Source organism: Schistocerca americana, chromosome 1 (genome assembly GCF_021461395.2).
Source record: "Schistocerca americana isolate TAMUIC-IGC-003095 chromosome 1, iqSchAmer2.1, whole genome shotgun sequence".
In the NCBI taxonomy this organism is placed as follows: domain Eukaryota; kingdom Metazoa; phylum Arthropoda; class Insecta; order Orthoptera; family Acrididae; genus Schistocerca; species Schistocerca americana.
In genome coordinates this window covers 36501649-36521070 of record NC_060119.1, presented here as the reverse complement: position 1 = coordinate 36521070, position 19422 = coordinate 36501649, and the positions used below count along the sequence as shown (strand labels likewise).

The following is a 19422-nucleotide window of genomic DNA, read 5'->3' as shown; positions in this document are numbered from 1 at the left end:
TTTGATTTTTTTTTCTGTTGATTAGTACCATATAGTTCCACATTTCCTTAAAAGGAGAGCTTCCACTTTTAGGTTGAACAGGTTTTATAGACAATTGAAATTTTTGCCATACATAAAACCTGTTTTATTACCACATCATGACATAACAGTATCATAAAAATCAAAATCCAGCCTTATTTAACATAATTTTAGTTTTGAAAGATGAGTAAGAGACTCATTTTTCAAGCATTTTAAATGGTTCCAAAATGTATGTGAAAGGTCCAGAGACTAAAAGGTTTCAATTCATACAACTTCTGTGCACTCTGTTCTGTACTGAAATTAGCCAGTCAATGAACTAAAAATCTTCCTTTGATATAGAGTGATGCTTTCCTGTTGAACCAATAGGAACTGGAACACTTACCATCTTCAAAACATTGTGAACAGGAAGTGAGCCCTGATGGTGTTGTTGCTGTCCTTAAGCTGGAAACCTATATTCAGCAGCTGGTCCGTGTGGTAGCATAAAGTTCACTACAATTCCGTTTAGCTCATAACTGGTGTCTATAATCTCTGCCATCCATCAGTCACAGTCATACATGCATGCCACAAACATCCCCCTTCTCAGGCTGTAAATCTGAATATTATCCAGCTGTTTCCGAGATTTTGGCTGAATGAATGAACTTTCTTCTTTCTTGCTCTTTAAAGTGCGTGCAATATGAGTTTGCCCATCACTTTGCGACCAAAAAGGTGCCTTCTGAATTCCTTTCACAGGAATAGTTTTTTTTGGACCATTCTTTTTTTTCCATTTCACAGAATTCTTCAATTTCCTCTTTGGATAAAAGAATGAGGGCTGTGGGTGTGTAAGATTCATGACTCTTGTAAAATCTTTAGCATTCAGAATCACAGCTGTATGTATTTGGTCTGGAAAGATTATGTTTTGCAGCATGGTGCTTCAGCAGGCCTCCTACATCATCAAAAGGCCCCTTCCTGTGACCAGTAGCACAGTATACGCAGTCAGTTGGCACAGCCGACTTACTCAATTCAAACGGCTAGTAATGATTTTTAAAATGACTAGGAGCACCATCAGAAATAATGATGGTCTTCTCTGCCCCTGTTTGCAGTTGAAGAATTTTGTACATTGCTATCAAAGCATGTGCTGAGTTGTGTCCTGTGTCATCACTTATAACTGCAACACTTGTGGTCTTGTTTTGAAAATATGTCACTCCTGTAAAAATTGAAACCTGGTCATTACTCCAATGATACCCTTGTACTTCTTGTTGGAGAATTACAGACCAGTTCTCAGCAAAATCACTAAAGCACTAAACATAGTTCTTCAGCCTGTACACACCCTTTCACTTTTGCAATGTGTTGTTGTTGCAGTTTCTTCAGGTACTGGTGTGTTACTGCTTTCACTGACCACTTAACAAGTTCATCAATGAAACTGTCAAAGGAAACTGATTTATTAATTATTTTATTTTCCTCCCATGTCGCATATGTAATTTCTGCAGAGTTACCTGTTACATCTTCCAGGCCAAGTGCCTGTAAAGACAGTCCTTCCTTTCCAGTCATCACATTCTTGAAACAAACAAGTCTCTCGCTTTACATCACAGACTACTAATGATTTCACGCACCCAACCAAGGTGTCGTATGTCACACGCTCCAGTAAGTTCTTCAAAGCTACCACGCAAAGTTCAAAATTCAAGCATTACACACATAAACAGACATCTCTAGGTGGATGCGGAACTACCCACTCAGTTCATTGTGCATAAAATTTTGATCTTCCAAAATGTGTAGTTGGTCTTATAAATTGCAAAAGTTCCTTTGATACTGCAACTCATGTACCTGTTCACTTTCACAACTTTTTGACCTACTGTTACAGTTATAGTGTCCTTTTTTTTTTTTTTTTTGCACTCCGGCGAGAACAGTCCCACTTATCTTCCAGATAGAATGATTGCACTGTCTGAACTTGAGCTACTTCTACAGGATGACCATAATAGGACTCCGGTCTTCGAAAGACTCCTTTTACAGACCTCACATTTCTTGATTTGTCTGCCATGTACTTTGAGACTGATGGAATGTGGTTCAAAGTCGTTTTCTTTGAAAATGTCTCTGGAATAATAGTTAAAACTTGCAACTTTTCACTTTAGGATGCACAATATTCAACAGCTGAATTGATATTTGTGAAACATTCCTGGCAAGAGGTGCAAGAGTGCTTTGGTTCATTTTCTTCTGAATATGGAATTTCTACTTTGAAGAGTGTGGTCAGTTTTGCTGTAGTGTGTTCATCCACAGCTTCAGTAATTTCTCTGTGTTTTCCTGATGCATAGAACTTATGACTCGACTTCACTGACCACAGTTTCCTAAGAGGATTAACACTTAGCTCTGTAGTTGACTGATTCAGGCTATTTAATTCTTCCTCTAGTGATGCAAAATCTGCATCATCTGCACCATGGGAGGCTTCACCTTGTTCATTTACTATCATTGTTGTTATTCTGTCAAAACATTTAGAACACAAAAAGTCATCACTGTAAGCATCTTCACTTTGAAACAGACTCTTCAAATGAGAACACTTATTCCCGACCTGAACAAAGTCTTTTTTTTGTGTGTTATATAACCCTTTTATGGATATGCAAATAGTTAGCACACTTCGCTCTCCTGTGGCCCCAGTCAGAAGATGTTTCAAACAGTCCATTTCACAAAATACACCGCAGCTGTGTCACCTGGAAAATTCCTCATGAAAATGCAGAACTCACTGGATGGTCTCAGATTCTTAGAAGCCTCTTCAGTAAACAAATTACCACTGAACAAGTACAATACAGAAATATGCAAAAACAACTATGACAAAGAAACTGACAAGAAACTACAACAGAGTGTAAGAAATATCTGCAACAGTGAAAGTGAAAAGAACTAACTGCAACAAAGAAAGTGATAAGAAGTAACAGCAACAAAGAGAGTGATTAGAAGTAACTGCAACAAAGACAATAGAAATAAACATTTTAACAAAGAAATTAGTAAGAAACAAAAGACATATATTGCCCTTGAAAGTTTAAAAAAAAATGATTTTTTTGAAATAAAACCTTCCAACTGAAAAGTGGAAGCTATCATTTATAGAGAATGTAGTACTGCATGGTACTAATGAACAGAAAAAAATCTAACTTTTCTGGATCGGCATTTTTGAAAAAAAAAATTTTATGTAAATTATAAAAAAAAAAAAAATCAAAATGCAACAGTAAAAGAACTAGATTAGATTAGATTAGTACTTGATCCATAGATCATGAATACAACACTTCGTGATGATGTGGAATGTGTCAGGTTAATAAAAGGTGTCTATACAAGATATTACATTACACAAAATATTACATGACACTCAATTTTTTTTTCTTTTTTTGTGGGGGTAGGGAAATTACCCACTTACTATATCCAAAAATTCATCTAGTGAGTAGAAGGAGTTGCCATTAAGAAATTCTTTTAATTTCCTTTTAAATGCTATATGGCTATGTGTCAGACTTTTGATGCTATTAGGTAAGTGACCAAAGGCTTTTGTGGCAGCATAATTTACCCCCTTCTGAGCTAAAGTTAGATTTAACCTTGAGTAGTGAAGATCATCCTTTCTCCTAGTGTTGTTGCCATGTACACTGCTATTACTTTTGAATTCGTTCGGATTGTTAACAACAAATTTCATAAGTTAATATATATATTGTGAGGGTATAGTGAAGATTTCTAGCTCTTTAAATAAGTGTCTGCAGGATGATCTTGGATGAGCTCCAGCAATTATTCTGATTAAACGCTTTTGTGCAATGAACACTCTTTTACTCAGTGATGAGTTATCCCAGAATATGATGCCATATGAAAGCAGAGAATGAAAATAGGCGTGGTAAGCTAATTTACTCAGATGTATATCGCCAAAATTTGCAATGACCCTAATAGCATAAGTAGCTGATCTCAAACGTTTCAGCAGATCCTCAGTGTGTTTTTTCCAGTTCAACCCCTTATCAATGCATACACCTAGAAATTTTGAATATTCTAACTTAGCTACCGCTTTCTGATTCAAGTCTATATTTATTAATAGTGTCATTCCATTTACTGTGTGGAACTGTATATACTGTGTTTTGTCAAAGTTTAATGAGAGCCCATTTGCAGAGAACCACTTAATGATTTTCTGAAAAAAACATCATTTGCAATTTCACCAGTTAATTCTTGACTGTTGGGTGTGATATCATCGGCAAAAAGTACCAGCTTTGCATCTTCGTGAATATAGATTGGCAAGTCATTAATATATATTAAGAACAGCAGAGGACCCAAGACCGAACCTTGCAGCACCCCATTCTTGATTGTTCCCCAGTTTGAGAAATCACCAGTTTTTTGCATATTATGTGAACTGTTTATTTCAGCTTTCTGCACTCTTCCAGTTAGGTGTGATTTAAACCATTTGAGCACTGTTCCATTCATACCACAGTACTTGAGCTTATCTAGAAGTATTCCATGATTTACACAATCAAACGCCTTTGATAGATCACAAAAAATCCCAACGGGTGACTTCCGGTTTCTCAGAGCATTTAATATTTCATTAGTGAAAGTATATATAGAATTTTCCATTGAAAAACCCTTCTGGAAACCAAACTGACATTTTGTTAAAACTTTATGTTTACAAAGGTGTGAAGCTACTCTACAATACATTACTTTTTCAAGAATTTTGGATAAGGCAGTCAGAAGAGAAATTGGGCGGGAGTTGTTGACATCAGACGTATCCCCTTTTTTATGCAGTTGTTTAACAATGGCATACTTTAGTCTATCTGGGAAAATACCCTGCTTCAGAGAGCTATTACATATGTGGCTAAGAATCCCACTTATTTCTTGGGAACAAGCTTTTATTATCCTGCTGGAAATGCCATCAATTCCATGTGAGCTTTTATTTTTGAGAGAGTTTATTATCTTCCTAATTTCAGAAGGAGAGATGGGTGGAATTTCAATTGTATCAAATGGTGTGGGTAAGACCTCTTCCATTAACTGCCTTGCTTCTTCTAATGAACATTTAGATCCTATTTTGTCTACAACATTTCAAAAATGATTATTCAAAATATTTTCGACTTCCGGCTTGTTGTTTATCAAGTTTCCATTTTCTTTGATGGTGATGCCGTCATCCTGTACTGTTGGTTGTCCTGTCTCCCTTATAATAATATTCCAAATTGTTTCGATTTTGTTATCAGAGGTATTAATCTCAGACATGATGCCATGCTTCTGGACTTTTTAATAACCTTTCTTAATGTAGCACAGTAGTTTTTATAATATTTGGCTGTTTCTGGGTCATTACTCTTTCTTGTTGTTAGATACAGTTCCCTTTTGTGGTTACAAGATATTTTTATTTCTTTAGTAAGCCAAGGTTTTTTGCATGGTTTCTTATAATTAAATTTAACTACTTTCTTGGGGAAACAGTTTTCAAATTCTCTTACAAGTGTATCATGAAATAAGTTATATTTTAAATTAGCATTGGGTTCCTTGTACACCTCATCCCAGTCTAACTGCTGAAGATTTTCTCTGAAATTTCTAATTGTTGAGTCATTAATTGAACGCACAACTTTGGAGGGTAGTTTTGAATTACTGACTGGAGCTATGTCATATACTGTAACTAGCTGAGCATCATGGTCAGAAAGGCCATTCTCAACAGGACAAGAATTTATGTTTTTAAACCTATCTTGGTCTATAAAAGTGTTATCTATCAATTTGGTGCTGTCCTTTACTACCCGACTAGGAAAATTAATGACAGATGTCAAATTGAAAGAACCGAGCAAGATTTCCAGGTCATTCTTCCTATTACACTCTTTCAGTGAATCAACATTGAAGTCCCCACAAATAATAATTTGCTTTCCCCTATCTGACAGATAGCACAACAAGGCATCCAAGTTTACCAGGAATAAATGAAAGTTTCCTGAAGGGGACCTATATACTGTTACAATTATAAAAGAGCCCTCCTTCAGTTTAAGTTGACAGGCACATGCTTCTATATGTTGCTCTAGACAAAACTTTTTTGTATCTAAGCTTTCTACACAGTGATAACTTTTGACATATATGGCAACTCCTCCTCCCACCTTATTCTCTCTACTCATATGTGCAGCTAGTTTATAACTACCTAGTTTATAACCACTGATATTTACCTTTTCCATATCAGACACAATGTGATGCTCAGACAGGCATAGTATATCTATTACATTATCAGATTCAATGTCATCTAAACAAACCAGGAGCTCACTTTATTCTTCAATCCCGGAATATTTTGGTGAAAAATGGTAACATTATTTTTTACTTTACTTTTGTGAGAATCAACTTTTTTCTTTAATCCACCAATATTTTGGTTAAATATGGTAACATTATTATTTACTTTCCTGTTGTGAGAATTTTGTGAGTTTTGGACCTCTTTAGCAATTGCCTGCCTGAACTTCTCATTGGACACTGAAATTAGTCTAAAAAAAGAGGTACACCCATGAGTACTAGTGTTCCCCCTTATGGATTTCGCTAACAACCCTGCCAGTTTACCCTTCCCTTTCCTATTGAGATGTAGGCCATGCCTTGTGAAATACCACCTTTCAATAGCCTCGACAGGAACGAATCCAATGTCTGACCGAGTGGCCGCCCTACGCATCTGATCCAACTCCATATTTACCCTCCTGACAAAGCGGAGACCGATGACCTCGCTGTTTGGTCTCTTCCCCCAAAAACAACAACAACAACAACAAAGCGGTTCAACTGGGGCTGATCATGCTGCATGAAAGCAGGCACCAGCCCAACACTGGTATGGGTCGTTGCCAAGGCTATTTTCACCAGGTCACACTCAGGAATGTAGCCCTGATCCCTATCAATACTGTTTCCCACTCCACCCACTATCATCACATGATCCTGCTTTGTGAATCCCTTGCACAAGGAACCTATATCCTCTACCACCTGGCTAAGACTTGCACTTGGCTTGAAAAAGTTTGTAACCTGGTACCTGTCACCTAATTTTTCCTGCAAAATCTGGCCCACATCTCTTCCATGGCTGCTACCTAGCAACAGAACTTTCCTATTGCTTTCTACTTTTCTTGAAACAGTTGGTTTCCTAGTGAGATTCTGTTGCATCTTAACTGCTTCTACTTCTACTGGAGCCTCTTCCTTACTTAACTGTGGTAGCAAGGCAAATCTATTGGTTGTGCCAATTGGGAAACTGTCAGACACTGTCCTCTTTCTGTGGCCCCTGTTCCCAGCTGCCACTTCTCACTGCTGTTTGCCCTCCTCCCCCCTTAACCTCTTCAGTTCCTCCCTCGCTCTGTCCAAATCAGCCTGAAGGGCTCTAATTTTCTCCTCCTGTTCAGCTATAATCCTATCTCTTGAGCAAACCCTGCAAAAGAATGGAAGAGTCTCGTTTGCTTCCCCAATTCCCACACTGCTAAAATTTCGCCACTGAAATCACCTGTCACAACAGTTGCACAAAACTCCTGAACTAACTTTCCTACTTCAGCTCACACACTTAGTATCCATGGTAGTTTGGAAATTAGTTAAGAGATTTACTAAGTGATAATGATAATGTATTAAATGCAGATGCAAAAGGACAATAAATATGTTTTGGAAACTAATATGTGAGTAAACTATTACCAAATGTACTTAAATTTGTGGTATAATGCTAAATATGCAGAATCAAAAATTAGGCCTAAACAACCGAATGTAACGAACTTTTTGCGATAAGTGGAAGAATACGTAAATAAAAGAAAAACCTTTAATGGAAAGCTTGAAGAGCACACTAATGAATGTATTCAATTAGTTAATCTATACCAAATGCACTTAAGATTGTGGTATAACGCTAAATATGCACACTTGGAAAGTAAGGCAAAGCCACGAAATATAAACAAAACGAACTTTCGTGATTACTGGAACAATACGCAAATAAAATAAAAACCTTTACTGGTGAGCATGAAAAGCACCCTAATGAACGTATTTAATCAGTTAAACTACAGAAACTGCACTTCCAATTGCGGTATAATGCTAAATATGCACACTCGAAAAATTAGGCCTAAGCAGCAATAAGTAAACAAACGAACTTTTTGCGATTACTAGAACACTACACAAGTAAGAGAAAAACTTTTAATGGTGAGCTTGAAGAGTACACTAAAGAATGTATCTAATTAGTCAAAAGTGTTCAACTACAATTAATTACAAGCTAAATTACTTATCTTTCACGAGAGCTCTGTCTCCTTACATGCAGCCTTGTGCAGGGCTACCAACCAACTTCGACAGATATGTCCAAGTGGAGGATACCATTGCAATCATAATGCAACTATCTTTCAAATGAAAAAAACTCTACCAATGTATTATATAGAACTGTTACAGGGATTACATTTAAGAAATTTTTCTGAAATTCGCATCTTCAAAATGGTGTTTGCATTGTCATCTTTGGTGGCCTGTATCACAGAACAGGAATTTTTTTGGAGAGAAAAAAATGTGTTTCTTACTTACTACTGAATTTTAACATATGCTAAATTCAATAATATCTGAGACTATGAAGGTAACCCCCCTGCCTGAAGTGACACGGATTATGCCATATATAAATGATCTAGTGGGTAATGTCAGAAGTTCCATATTACTTTTTGTGGATAATATTGTTATATAGAGAGAAGCTGCAATGATAGAAAACTATACCAAAATGCAGGAGGACCAGCAGAGCATTGACACTTGGTGCAGGGATTCGCAGTCCACCCTGAGCATAAACAAATATAATGTATTAATAACTTATGGGAATGCAGGCAGGTGACATTATAGACAACAACAACAACATTTTGACAGGTGACCACCCTGTCATTTTCAAGGCAAATATTGGTTGTTGTCAACAATGTCATCCATCTGCATTCCTGTTAATTATTTGAACACTGTACATGCTGAGAGAAACTCAGGTGAATAAACAGGCAGCAAGACCCTCTATTGTATGATTAAACAATTGAAGAACAGTTGCTGAATTATATACATGAAGTATATAGTAGTATGAACATGGAGCAGTTTCCTTTGGGGTGGGGGTGATGATCATTCCACTTGGGACCTGTGGAAGGTACATTATGATTATTTGTTTTAGTTGTAAATATTTGTCATGTATTATTGTTTTTCTGACATGTTCTACATCCTGGAGGACCTCCTCACTAGGGGATCAATTGGAATGAAAGTAAATCTAATCTAATCTGACCACAGGTAAGGAAGATGCCAGCCTGAGATTCATTGGAAGAATGCTCAGGAATTGTGTTTTGAAAAATAAAGAAACTGCAGAACAGTTTCTTAATCCACAGTTTTTTATTTTGTTCACACAATTGGTTTCAATCCACAGTTTTTTATTTTGTTCACACAATTGGTTTCAGAACTGTTAAAGTTCTGTCATATGATGTAGTCTGTAATAGTAAAAATGTTCTGTAACATACATATAGCATAGGATCCTCAAATCTGAAATACCAGATAAGGAACTATGTGGCAGAAATTTATAAATTAAAACAAATTAAAAGAGAAAACAGGATGTTACTCACAAATAAAATCACTTAATAAACTGAGGTCAAATCACGCAAATGTTGTCTTGAAACCAAACTGTTAGGTGTTTTTCTGCTTGTGTTCCTGGGAACACAGCCTTGGGGAATGCTTATTATTTAATTTTTGTCCCTTTTATCCTTGTGATATGGAACCTTTGGTTTCTTGACAATATTGGGGTGATGATGACCTCCGTTCATTAAGTGATTTTATTTGTAACATCCTGTCTGCTCTTTTCATTTGTTTTAGTTTACAAGATTTGGGCACATAGTTCCTTCTCTCATACTTCAGATTTGAGTATCCCCTCCCATTCATGCATAACAACATTTTTATTATTACAGTTTACACCAGGTGATGGTACTTTAACTGTTCTAAAACCAGCCGTGTGCACACAATAAAAATTGTGGATTAAGCAACTGTCCTGCAATTTCTTCATTTTTCAAAATGGACTGATACAGTTGCAGTTGCCCCATAAGAAGAAGTCACAAATTGTAGTCCTTCCACAGACAAGGTAGCTTACAGAACATTTGTTCGACCAATACTTGAATATTGCTTGTCAGTCTGGGATACATACCAGAAAGGATTGATAGAGGTAACAGAGATGGTCCAAAGAAGGGCAACATATTTCATTTCAGATTCATTAGTAAACACAAAAGTGTCATGGAGACTCTCAGCATGCTCCAGTTGCAGGCACTGCAAGAGTGGTGTTCTGTGTGACAGGGTGGTTTACTATTGAAGTTCCAAGAGTGTACATTCATAGAAGAGACAACCAATATATTCCTTCCTCCTGCATGTATCTCAAGAAAAGACCATGAAGGTAAAATTAGAGATTTACGCTTAGACAGAGGCCTACCAACAATCATTTTTTCCACAAACCATTTGCAAATGGAACAGTAAAGTGGTGTAGTGACACAAAGTACCCTCTGCCACACACCATAAGGTGACTTGCAGAATGTAGATGTAAATTTAAATTATTCTAGCACAGGGGAATTGGGCTGGCAGTTCTTGAGAGAAAGTTGTGACTTCCTTTCCTTACCAGATTACGTTGCATCTACCCCTTTATTTCCCCTGCGCCATTATATCATATGTTATCATCGTGTTGCTCTACCTTAGAACACACAAATTTCTTTTAGTGAGGAACCACTTTTCTAATGTTGGCACCTTGAAAAAATGGTTTGGGAAGGATTTGACACTTTCTTATAGAGCTGAAAATTACTTCCATCAATTTTTTGTTTGACATAGGGGAAAAAAAGAAGTTTTTAGACAATAAACTGAGTGAATGTAGACAATGAGACATTGATTTTATGGTTTTCCTCTGCCAAAAATATTGTGCTGTGTGACTGCCGTAATCATCATGTGAAGAATTGTGTGGACATTTTCCTGATGTCATTGATGGCATGTGGTGAACAAATTGTTGCATACCATTCATCATTCTTTGACCCTCAAAACCAATAATGGTCACAGTAACATTCATTTTCTTGGAAGCTTTTACAAATTCCAGCATCCCAGGGGAATGTTTCAATAAAGGGCAATGGACAATCCTTCCAACACCAGAAAAGCAAAATTTTCTGTACGTGCAAATGTTAATAAATGAAGCCCTTTTGTTGGTTCCAGTTCACCTTGGAAGACTGAAACATTTAATTGCTGCTTAGTTATGTGCTTGTATAAATATAGCCAATTTTCATATCTGATTATGATGTCTTATACAAATTTTCCATTTCCTTGATCAAGGTTTTTGAATATTTCTGTGCATCAAATGACCCAAGCCTGGTTTTGAGCTTTGGTCGAATTGTGTGGGGTCTGTTGGGAACAGATCTTTTTCAAAGATATATTTTTATGAAAAATCAAATATTTTGTTGTCTTTGATATATATTAAGAATGCATCTGCCTCATGGTGTCACATGCTGATTCTCTTCAATCATGTTTCACACGATATCAGTGTTTTTTTGGAACAGCATTTGATTTTGGTCCATCTTCATCCAAGTAATTTCTGAAGAAAGCACAACTGTATAGAAATACTGCAAGCCAATTGTAAATAGTCTTTTTTGGAGGTGACTTATTACTAACATTTGAACGAAGTGATTTGAGATGTTGTTATTGAATTAGGCCTTTACAAAAATCATAAGAACCTGCTCAACAAGAACCTTCACATGATATTTCCATTTGTTTTTAACACTGTTTCTTGAAACATTAAATGTAAAAAAAACTACACTCCTGGAAATGGAAAAAAGAACACATTGACACCGGTGTGTCAGACCCACCATACTTGCTCCGGACACTGCGAGAGGGCTGTACAAGCAATGATCACACGCACGGCACAGCGGACACACCAGGAACCGCGGTGTTGGCCGTCGAATGGCGCTAGCTGCGCAGCATTTGTGCATCATTATATTGTAGGACCAATGTGTTCTCCATACGGAGAGCATCTGATGATGAATAACAGTCAGCATAGTGTAGGTGAATCACCGAGAACTCTTCAGCTGAGGGGGCACACTGCTTGACTGTGTTGATGGATGTACAATTGTCTTCCTGTTGTTTGTCTTTAATGGTCGATGTACCAGGTAGAGTTGGAGGCGCCAGGGTGAAAGGTCCTGGGATGCAGGGCCCTGTTGAAGTAAAAGAGTGTGGTGTGTTGTTGTGTTGTATGATTGAGGAGAGGTGGAATTGGCATAAAAAGCTCCATCACTAGGTCTGGTTTTATGATTTCCTTAAAAGAGAAGTCCATATAAGGTGGTCGGATAGTGATTGTAATGGGTTCTTGGTCATGAGTCTGTGCGCTATGATTGACGAACTGGCAACTTCATGCGGTTGGAATGCCATAGGTTTGTCCATTGATGATGAAAGATCAAGTAGTTGCAGTTTGATGTCAGAGCTGATGTCTGCCAAAAAGTGGCTTGCTGGAAGTGGGACAAATGGAGGTGGAAGCTGCACGAAATACTCATTAGAAACTGGGTTGATGAGAAGATGACATTCATGTGTGCAATCGGAGATTTGAAGTCCAGTAGCAGTCATTGTCAGTGGTGTGAGAAAAGATTCGTTGTTGTGCAGAGCACGGAGATGACTAGTATGGTCTTCTTGGTAGGTGAACCTGTTGCAGACACTGTCGACTTGTCACAAGTTAGTCGACAGTTGTGTGCCAAACTGTGGCAGGGATGCAAGCTGCTGGACAAAGCAGTTCTGCCTGGGTGTGGCTCAACTTGTCGTGTGAAGCTGTTGTGCGGGCATTGCGTATTGATGATGTTTCGTGTAGGTGAGAATGTAGCGTGCTTGGTAGTGTTCTGCACAGGTGCGGTGCTGATGGGAATGTGCTGTGCAGGCGTGGTACGGGTCTCGGGGATGTGGGGGTTTGTTGATACGCAAAGGCTGTCAATCCAGACAGGTGCGGTGATGCCAGAGTCTGAAGCGATTTTGTTAAATCGATTTGGCTCGGGTCCTATGAGGAGGGAAGCGTGCCAAGGCTGTTGCTGTGGTTCAAGACAGCCAACACTGTCATCAACAATGTGAATACCATAGCGGTGATCCACAGAACATTCTTGATGTGATTGTTCATTTGCAACACCACTAGTTAGAAATAAGTTGTCCACATTTGTATGCCAGGTTTGAGGTTGGTCTGAACAAAACTGGGTATGTTCCATGGCCACGTATGAAAGCCAGGCAACTGGCGTCAACAAAGGCAAAGTGAACAGATTTTCATGTGGTGCAGAAGATGTGCTGTCTGTGCTGAATGAATGTGAATCTATACAGTGAGAATGTTGCAGTCCAGTCTTTGCATAGTATTTCTGCAAGTAGGTTAAGGCGATGAGGTCCCACAGCAGATTGTTTGTTGTATTTAGTTGTTCAGGACTGGCATTGTAAGTTGAACCAGAGTAGTTGAGCACTTCAGTTGAATAACTGATGTCTATAGATGGTGGACAAATCAGTTGAGAAGCACTGCACTGTCCAGAACAGAAGCTGTTGGCACAGTATGCCAGTTTCAGCACTCATCAGTTAACAGAGTTTGCATTGTCCTAGTGTAGCAACCATATTCTTGCAAAAATTAGATTGTACACAGTCACTGCGAATCGTAGGGTCATCAGTGTGGAAGTTGGGTACAGTTGTGGGTATGATGTGAGTGAGGTATGATGCAACATGGTAGACATACACTTCATTGAATGAGTGCGTACCCTGGTGCAATAAAACTGAGGTGACTGGTCTTGCACTCACAGCCCATCATCAATGCACACTTGAGCAGTATTTTACTATGGCTCCCATGAGTGTTTTATAAACAGTCTTCTTTGTAGACTGACTGTCTTTTCCTAGTATCTTACTAATGTACTGAAGTCTGATACCTGCTTTACCTACAATTATGCCTACATAATAATTCCATTTCTTACTCTTATGAATTGTTAAATCCAGTTAATTGTATAATGACTGATTACAGTAGTTACTTGTTGATGTTGTAGTCATAAAATACTACATTTCTACATTTTTTGAAGTGCATAGTTTTGCATTTCTGAGTTATCAGTCTTAGCACCGCTTTGAACCATAGTGCAATCTGATGGAATATTTGTGCAATTTCTTTCAAACAGTACTTTATTATAGATAGCTAAATCACACGCAAAAACATCTGAGGTTGCTATTAATATTGCTCACCAGGCCATTAATATATGGCATAAATAGCAAGATGCACCTCTAAGAACGTGTTAAGAAGCCATGGATAAATACCAGCACCAAGATATGTCTTAAAAGAAAGAAAGCCTGTATAATAAACCTAGAACATGAAACAGCTATTAAAAACTCATCTTCTTTGAAAAGTATTGAAATATTATTCACAAATTGATGTTGTTGTTCGTGGTGGTGGTGGTGGTGATTTCCTTTACACTTGCACAGTGTACTGATTGAATAACACTGTGGATAGGCTACAACCCTGTCTCACTCCTTAGCCAACTACTGCTTGCTTTTTATATTCTTTGACTCTTATAAGTATAGTCCTCTTTCAGTCCAAGTTGTAAATAACCTTTCACTCCTTGTATTTTACCCATGATATCTTAAGAATTACAAAAAATTTAGTCCACTCAACTTTGTCAAAATAGAAAGGATAGATTGTTACTTGCTACATAGAGGAGGAATTGCATCACAGACAGGCACAATGAAATATCCTAGTGAAATATTTGTGTGGTTTCAGTTGCCTGAGACTGCAGACGTGTGTGTGTGAGTTGCGTTTGCGTGAGTGAGTGTGTGTGTGTGTGTGTGTGTGTGTGCGTGTGTGCGTGTGCGTGTGCGTGTGCGTGTGCGTGTGCGTGTGCGTGTGCGTGTTTCTTCTATTTTTATGAAGGCCTTACTGGCCAAAAGCTTTATTTGTTACAGTCTTTTTGTTGTAACTATCTTCGACTCAGTATCTCAGCTATATGGCGAGTAGCAACTTTCCTTTTCATAATACTGTTACATTCCATCCCAGATTTTCCATTGTGAAATATTTGAGGTTTTTGGACAGTCCTTGTCCAAAAGCAGAAAAGTCCAGAGACAGTGGCCATGTCTATGTGAGATGTGCTTTTTTTTTGTGTGTGTGTGTGTGTGTGTGTGTGTGTGTGTGTGTGTGTGTGTGTATAGCTCAATGCCTACTCTATGGTGAGTAGCAATCTATCTTTTCCATATTGTTGTTATTCCATCCTGGGCTTTCCATTATTCAACATTGTCAAAAGCTTTCTGTACTTTTACAAATACTATGAATATAGGTTTTCCGTTCTTCAAACTATCTTCTATGTTAAGATGCAGGATCAGTATTGCCTTGCATGTTCCTACATTTTGGATCCCAAACTGATCTACCCTGAAGTCAGCTTCTACCAATGTTTTGATTGTTCTCTAAGTACATTGTGTCAATATTTTGCAGCCATGACTAATGTGACTGATAATTCAGTAATATGCACTCCAGTCACCACCTACCTTCTTTTGAATTGAAATTATTGCATTCTTCTATAAGACTACATGTATTTCACTTGTTTCATATATCTTGCACACCTGGCGGAATAGTTTTATTATGGTATGTTCTTTCAAAGTTCTAAGTAATTGTCTACTCTCATGGGTCTTGTTTTTACTTAGGGCTTTCAGTGATTTGTGAGATCCTTCTTGCAATATTTCTGGCCACACATTTCCTTTTTCCTGTTGGGCATAAGGGAACCAAAAGGTCATAAATAGGATGAATCCCCTACCTTTCTGTATTTTCTTCAGTTTTAATCTGCAGTTCATATTTGGCACTGGAAATGTTTTGCGGTTTAAAATCTTATCATTATGTAATCTATCTGAAGCCGTATGGTGTGTTCAGATCTCTTCCACTTTCAGATATACACCCCTCTTTCATGATTCTTAAACTGTGTTAACAAAGACCAAATTGTGCTCTGTGAAGAATTATATGAGTCAGCTTCCCCTTTCTTTTCTTTACCATAGTCTAATTTGTCCCACCAGTTTTCCTTTCCTTCCTTTTTCTGACTATCAAGTTCCAAACCACATCACAGTTGCCTTTTCATCTCTCTTAGTGGTCTGAATAAAGTGAGGGAAAAATAAAAATGTAAAAATGAGCCAGGAGAGACATTCAGCAGGGCTTCAGCTGTTGTTCTGAAATTTGTAATAAGCAAATTATTGGCAACATGTTCACTGAACATTTCCTTAGTGTAACAGAGCCAACAAGTCAGCTGTGTGTGAGGCAGTAGATATCCTCAAAAATGAAGTTTTCATTACTTTTGATCAAATTACCAATCTCCTGTAGTCATGGTGAACTGAGGAAGACCATTGCTTCATCAAAGAATAAACAGTTTTCAGAAGTACTCTATACATATGTGATGTGCTACTGAAAACCTCAACTAGTAAATGATGTAGAGTTGTGCCTTCCATAACATGGTAATGTACCAGGGAATATTCCCAGGAAGGATGAAATTCGCATCATAGAACCACTTCATAAAAAGGGGATGCTAGCAATGTAAACAACTGTAGAATGGTCTCACTATTAACTGTATTTTCCAAACTATTTGAAAACTGTTGGTAACCAAGATTGGAAACATTTTGACCAATTTCTTATTATAAATGAAAGGCACTTTGTCTTTTAATCACTGTATCAGTTGAACAAGTTGTCTTTACATTTGTGGACAATATCATAGATATCCTTAATAACTATAGTTTGCCAGAAAATAATGTAAAGAGCACTCATAAATTATTTATATTCCACCAAGAATTTTCCATACCATATTAATAGTTTGCAGTAAGTATCTGCTGGAACTTGTGAAAATCTTCCGGCTGTGTTGAACACAAATTTCTGTTGGAGAAGGTATTTGTTTTGAGAACAGAAGTTCTATTGCTATGCTTTACTGCTTTACTTTAGAATTTTATTTATTTATGTTTCATTTTCCTGCATTTAATTTCAAGGTCACAGCCCCGTTTCTCAAATGCTCATTCATGTATACAGTCAAGATGTCGAACTGATCATTGACTGTGATTATATTATGTTACATGTACTATAAATTTATTACTCATTTTCACTAGTAAAACAATGTGCAGTCAGAATGACAAACTGCTAGAGCTCTATAGCATAGGACAAGAAGTGGTATATAGGCCTACAACAAGTAGCTTCTCTAAAATATTTCTCAGTATTTCTGTATAAGTGCATGATACTACTGTGTTAATTTTTCTAATTTTTGTTTCTCTTTCAGACACAAATAGCAATGTGGTTGAGACAAGGGAAGTAATTATTGGAATTGTTACACCGATAGATCTTCTGAACTATATAACAAACAAGGGTGGTGTAACAAATGGCAGTGACATCCTTAATGGAAGTATAAAGACATCTGAATCAGAATAAACATGTGAACTGTGATTTTCAGCATTCTATTACACATCAATTGGATGTTTAAGAGTGAAAAAATGTGTCCAAGAATGAAAAACTGTACTGAACAATACAGATAGTTTTTATTTCATCCATCAATTCAGAGACAAAGGAAATGATTAAAATGCCCATTGTATGCACCAAATGGAGAGGCACCACCAAAGAAACAATTAACAAACTTTTTATGTAGATGATCATTGACTAGTAAAAATTGTTTGCATTAGAAAAATTAATTTTGTTTCATGTGTTAGGTCAATGTCAAATGCAACAAAATTCATCATAAATGACTGAGCAAAGGAAACAGAAGCTAGAACATAGCTCAAGGAGGGACTGATGGCTAGTAATTTTTTAAAATTAATCTATGAGAAGAGAGAGGAGTTTATCATTAAAATGGTTAAAAAAGTGTAGTTCCTCCAGTGGCTGAAAATATATGTATTCTCAGACTTACAGTTACCTTTTTTGATACAAAATAAAGGGAATCTGAAGAGTATAAGGGAATTAAATTATAATTTATGTTGATGCCAAGGTCAAAGCAGAAACTGCAAAGTACAAATGCAAATGTCTGTGAAGTTGAAGTTTGATTTTGTGGCATGTATTCTGTTGCATAGCATTTATAGTGGTGCTTATTCATGGTTAAGTGTATTGTTCCATTGATAGGCATCATAAAATACAATTTAAGAAATGCATTGTGGCATGTGTTGTCTAATGAAGTGACTCAGTACTGATGTTAACATGCACCTTCATATGAGTTATATTTTTTCACTGTTTTGATGATCAATAAATACTTTTTTAGAAAATATCTGTCTAATAAATTGACTTGTAATAAACAACATGCTGAACTAAAGTTAAATAATATTGTTATAGTGTCTGTTATGGAATAATGTATTGGCCCATGTGTTCTTGTATGTATGTAAATCCAATTTTAAAAGAAAAGCAGTCATCAGTTGCAATGTACATTAACAATGTACACAGTCCAGTCAAATTAATGTGACCGCAATTTATGTTTGATGACAATGTGCAGTAACAACCCACAGACAGAAGGTCAAGCAGTGAAGGGTATATGAAAGGTGTTGGAGGGACACAGAAAAAAGGGCAGTCATATAATGCAGAAACAGGACTATGTATCTAATGTTCAAAAGGGCGTGATCATTGGCTTTTGGACCAACTGTGAAAGCATTAATGAAATGGCTAAGTTTGTGAACTGATTGCATGCTGCTGTGATTGAAGTATACCAAGCATGGCAGAATGGTGCTATCCAAAACCAGAGACAACTGTTGCACCACAGACCATAGATGACAGGGATGGACAATGGCTGCGTAGATGTGTATGGGCAGAACATGCAACTGTTGCACAACTGACCACCCAGATGTACTAAGGGGCTACCAACAGTGACTCCTCAACAACCGTTTAGTGAATGTTGCAGCATATGGGCCTCCACAACAGGCACCTGGTTCATACACCCTTGCTGACTGCTGTTCATTGGTGATGGAGAGGAAGGCTGGAATTTGCGTGCCAATACTGCAAGTGTATGTCCACAGACTGGCAACAGATGGTCTTTTTAAATGAATCACGGTTTATGCAACATCAGACAGATGGCTGTGTATGGTCCTGCTAAAATTGTTGGAATGGTACAGGCTGGAGGAGAGACCATATGGTCTGGGGAATCTTTTTTGGCATTCCCTGGGCAATCTCTTCATTCTGGAAGGCACAGTGGGTCAACGCAAGTATGCATCTTTCCTTGGGGACTAAATATGTTTTATCGTTGGCACAATGACATCTACCAGCAGAACAGTGCAACATGTCACACAGCTACAGCTTGCAGTGTACATTTATGGTTTGAAGAGTGCCAGGATAAATTTACAATACTCCCCAGGTCACCAAACTCTCCGGTTTTAAATGCAATCAAGAATTTTTTGAACCATCACGATCGGGCTGTTCGTGCCATGAATTCTCAACCGAGGAACCTAGCACAACTGGCCCTGGCACTAGAGTTGTCATGGCTTCACATCCCTGTCAGTACTCTGCAGAACCTCACTGACTCTCTTTTTGCATGTTTGCAGCACAGA

General features: G+C 37.5%; 1 protein-coding gene across 2 annotated transcripts in view; it reads left to right on the top strand.

The window, feature by feature from the left end:
• The window catches only part of LOC124546690 (cystathionine beta-synthase), a 167003-nt gene extending 148850 nt beyond the window's left edge, over positions 1–18153 (top strand). For both annotated transcript variants that reach the window (XM_047125056.1, XM_047125057.1), the window contains exon 11: positions 17184–18153. In XM_047125056.1, coding sequence (XP_046981012.1) covers positions 17184–17332 — 149 coding nt within the window. In that variant the 3' untranslated portion in view covers positions 17333–18153. The remainder of the gene's footprint in view (positions 1–17183) is intronic.
• Positions 18154–19422: the final 1269 nt, after the last annotated feature.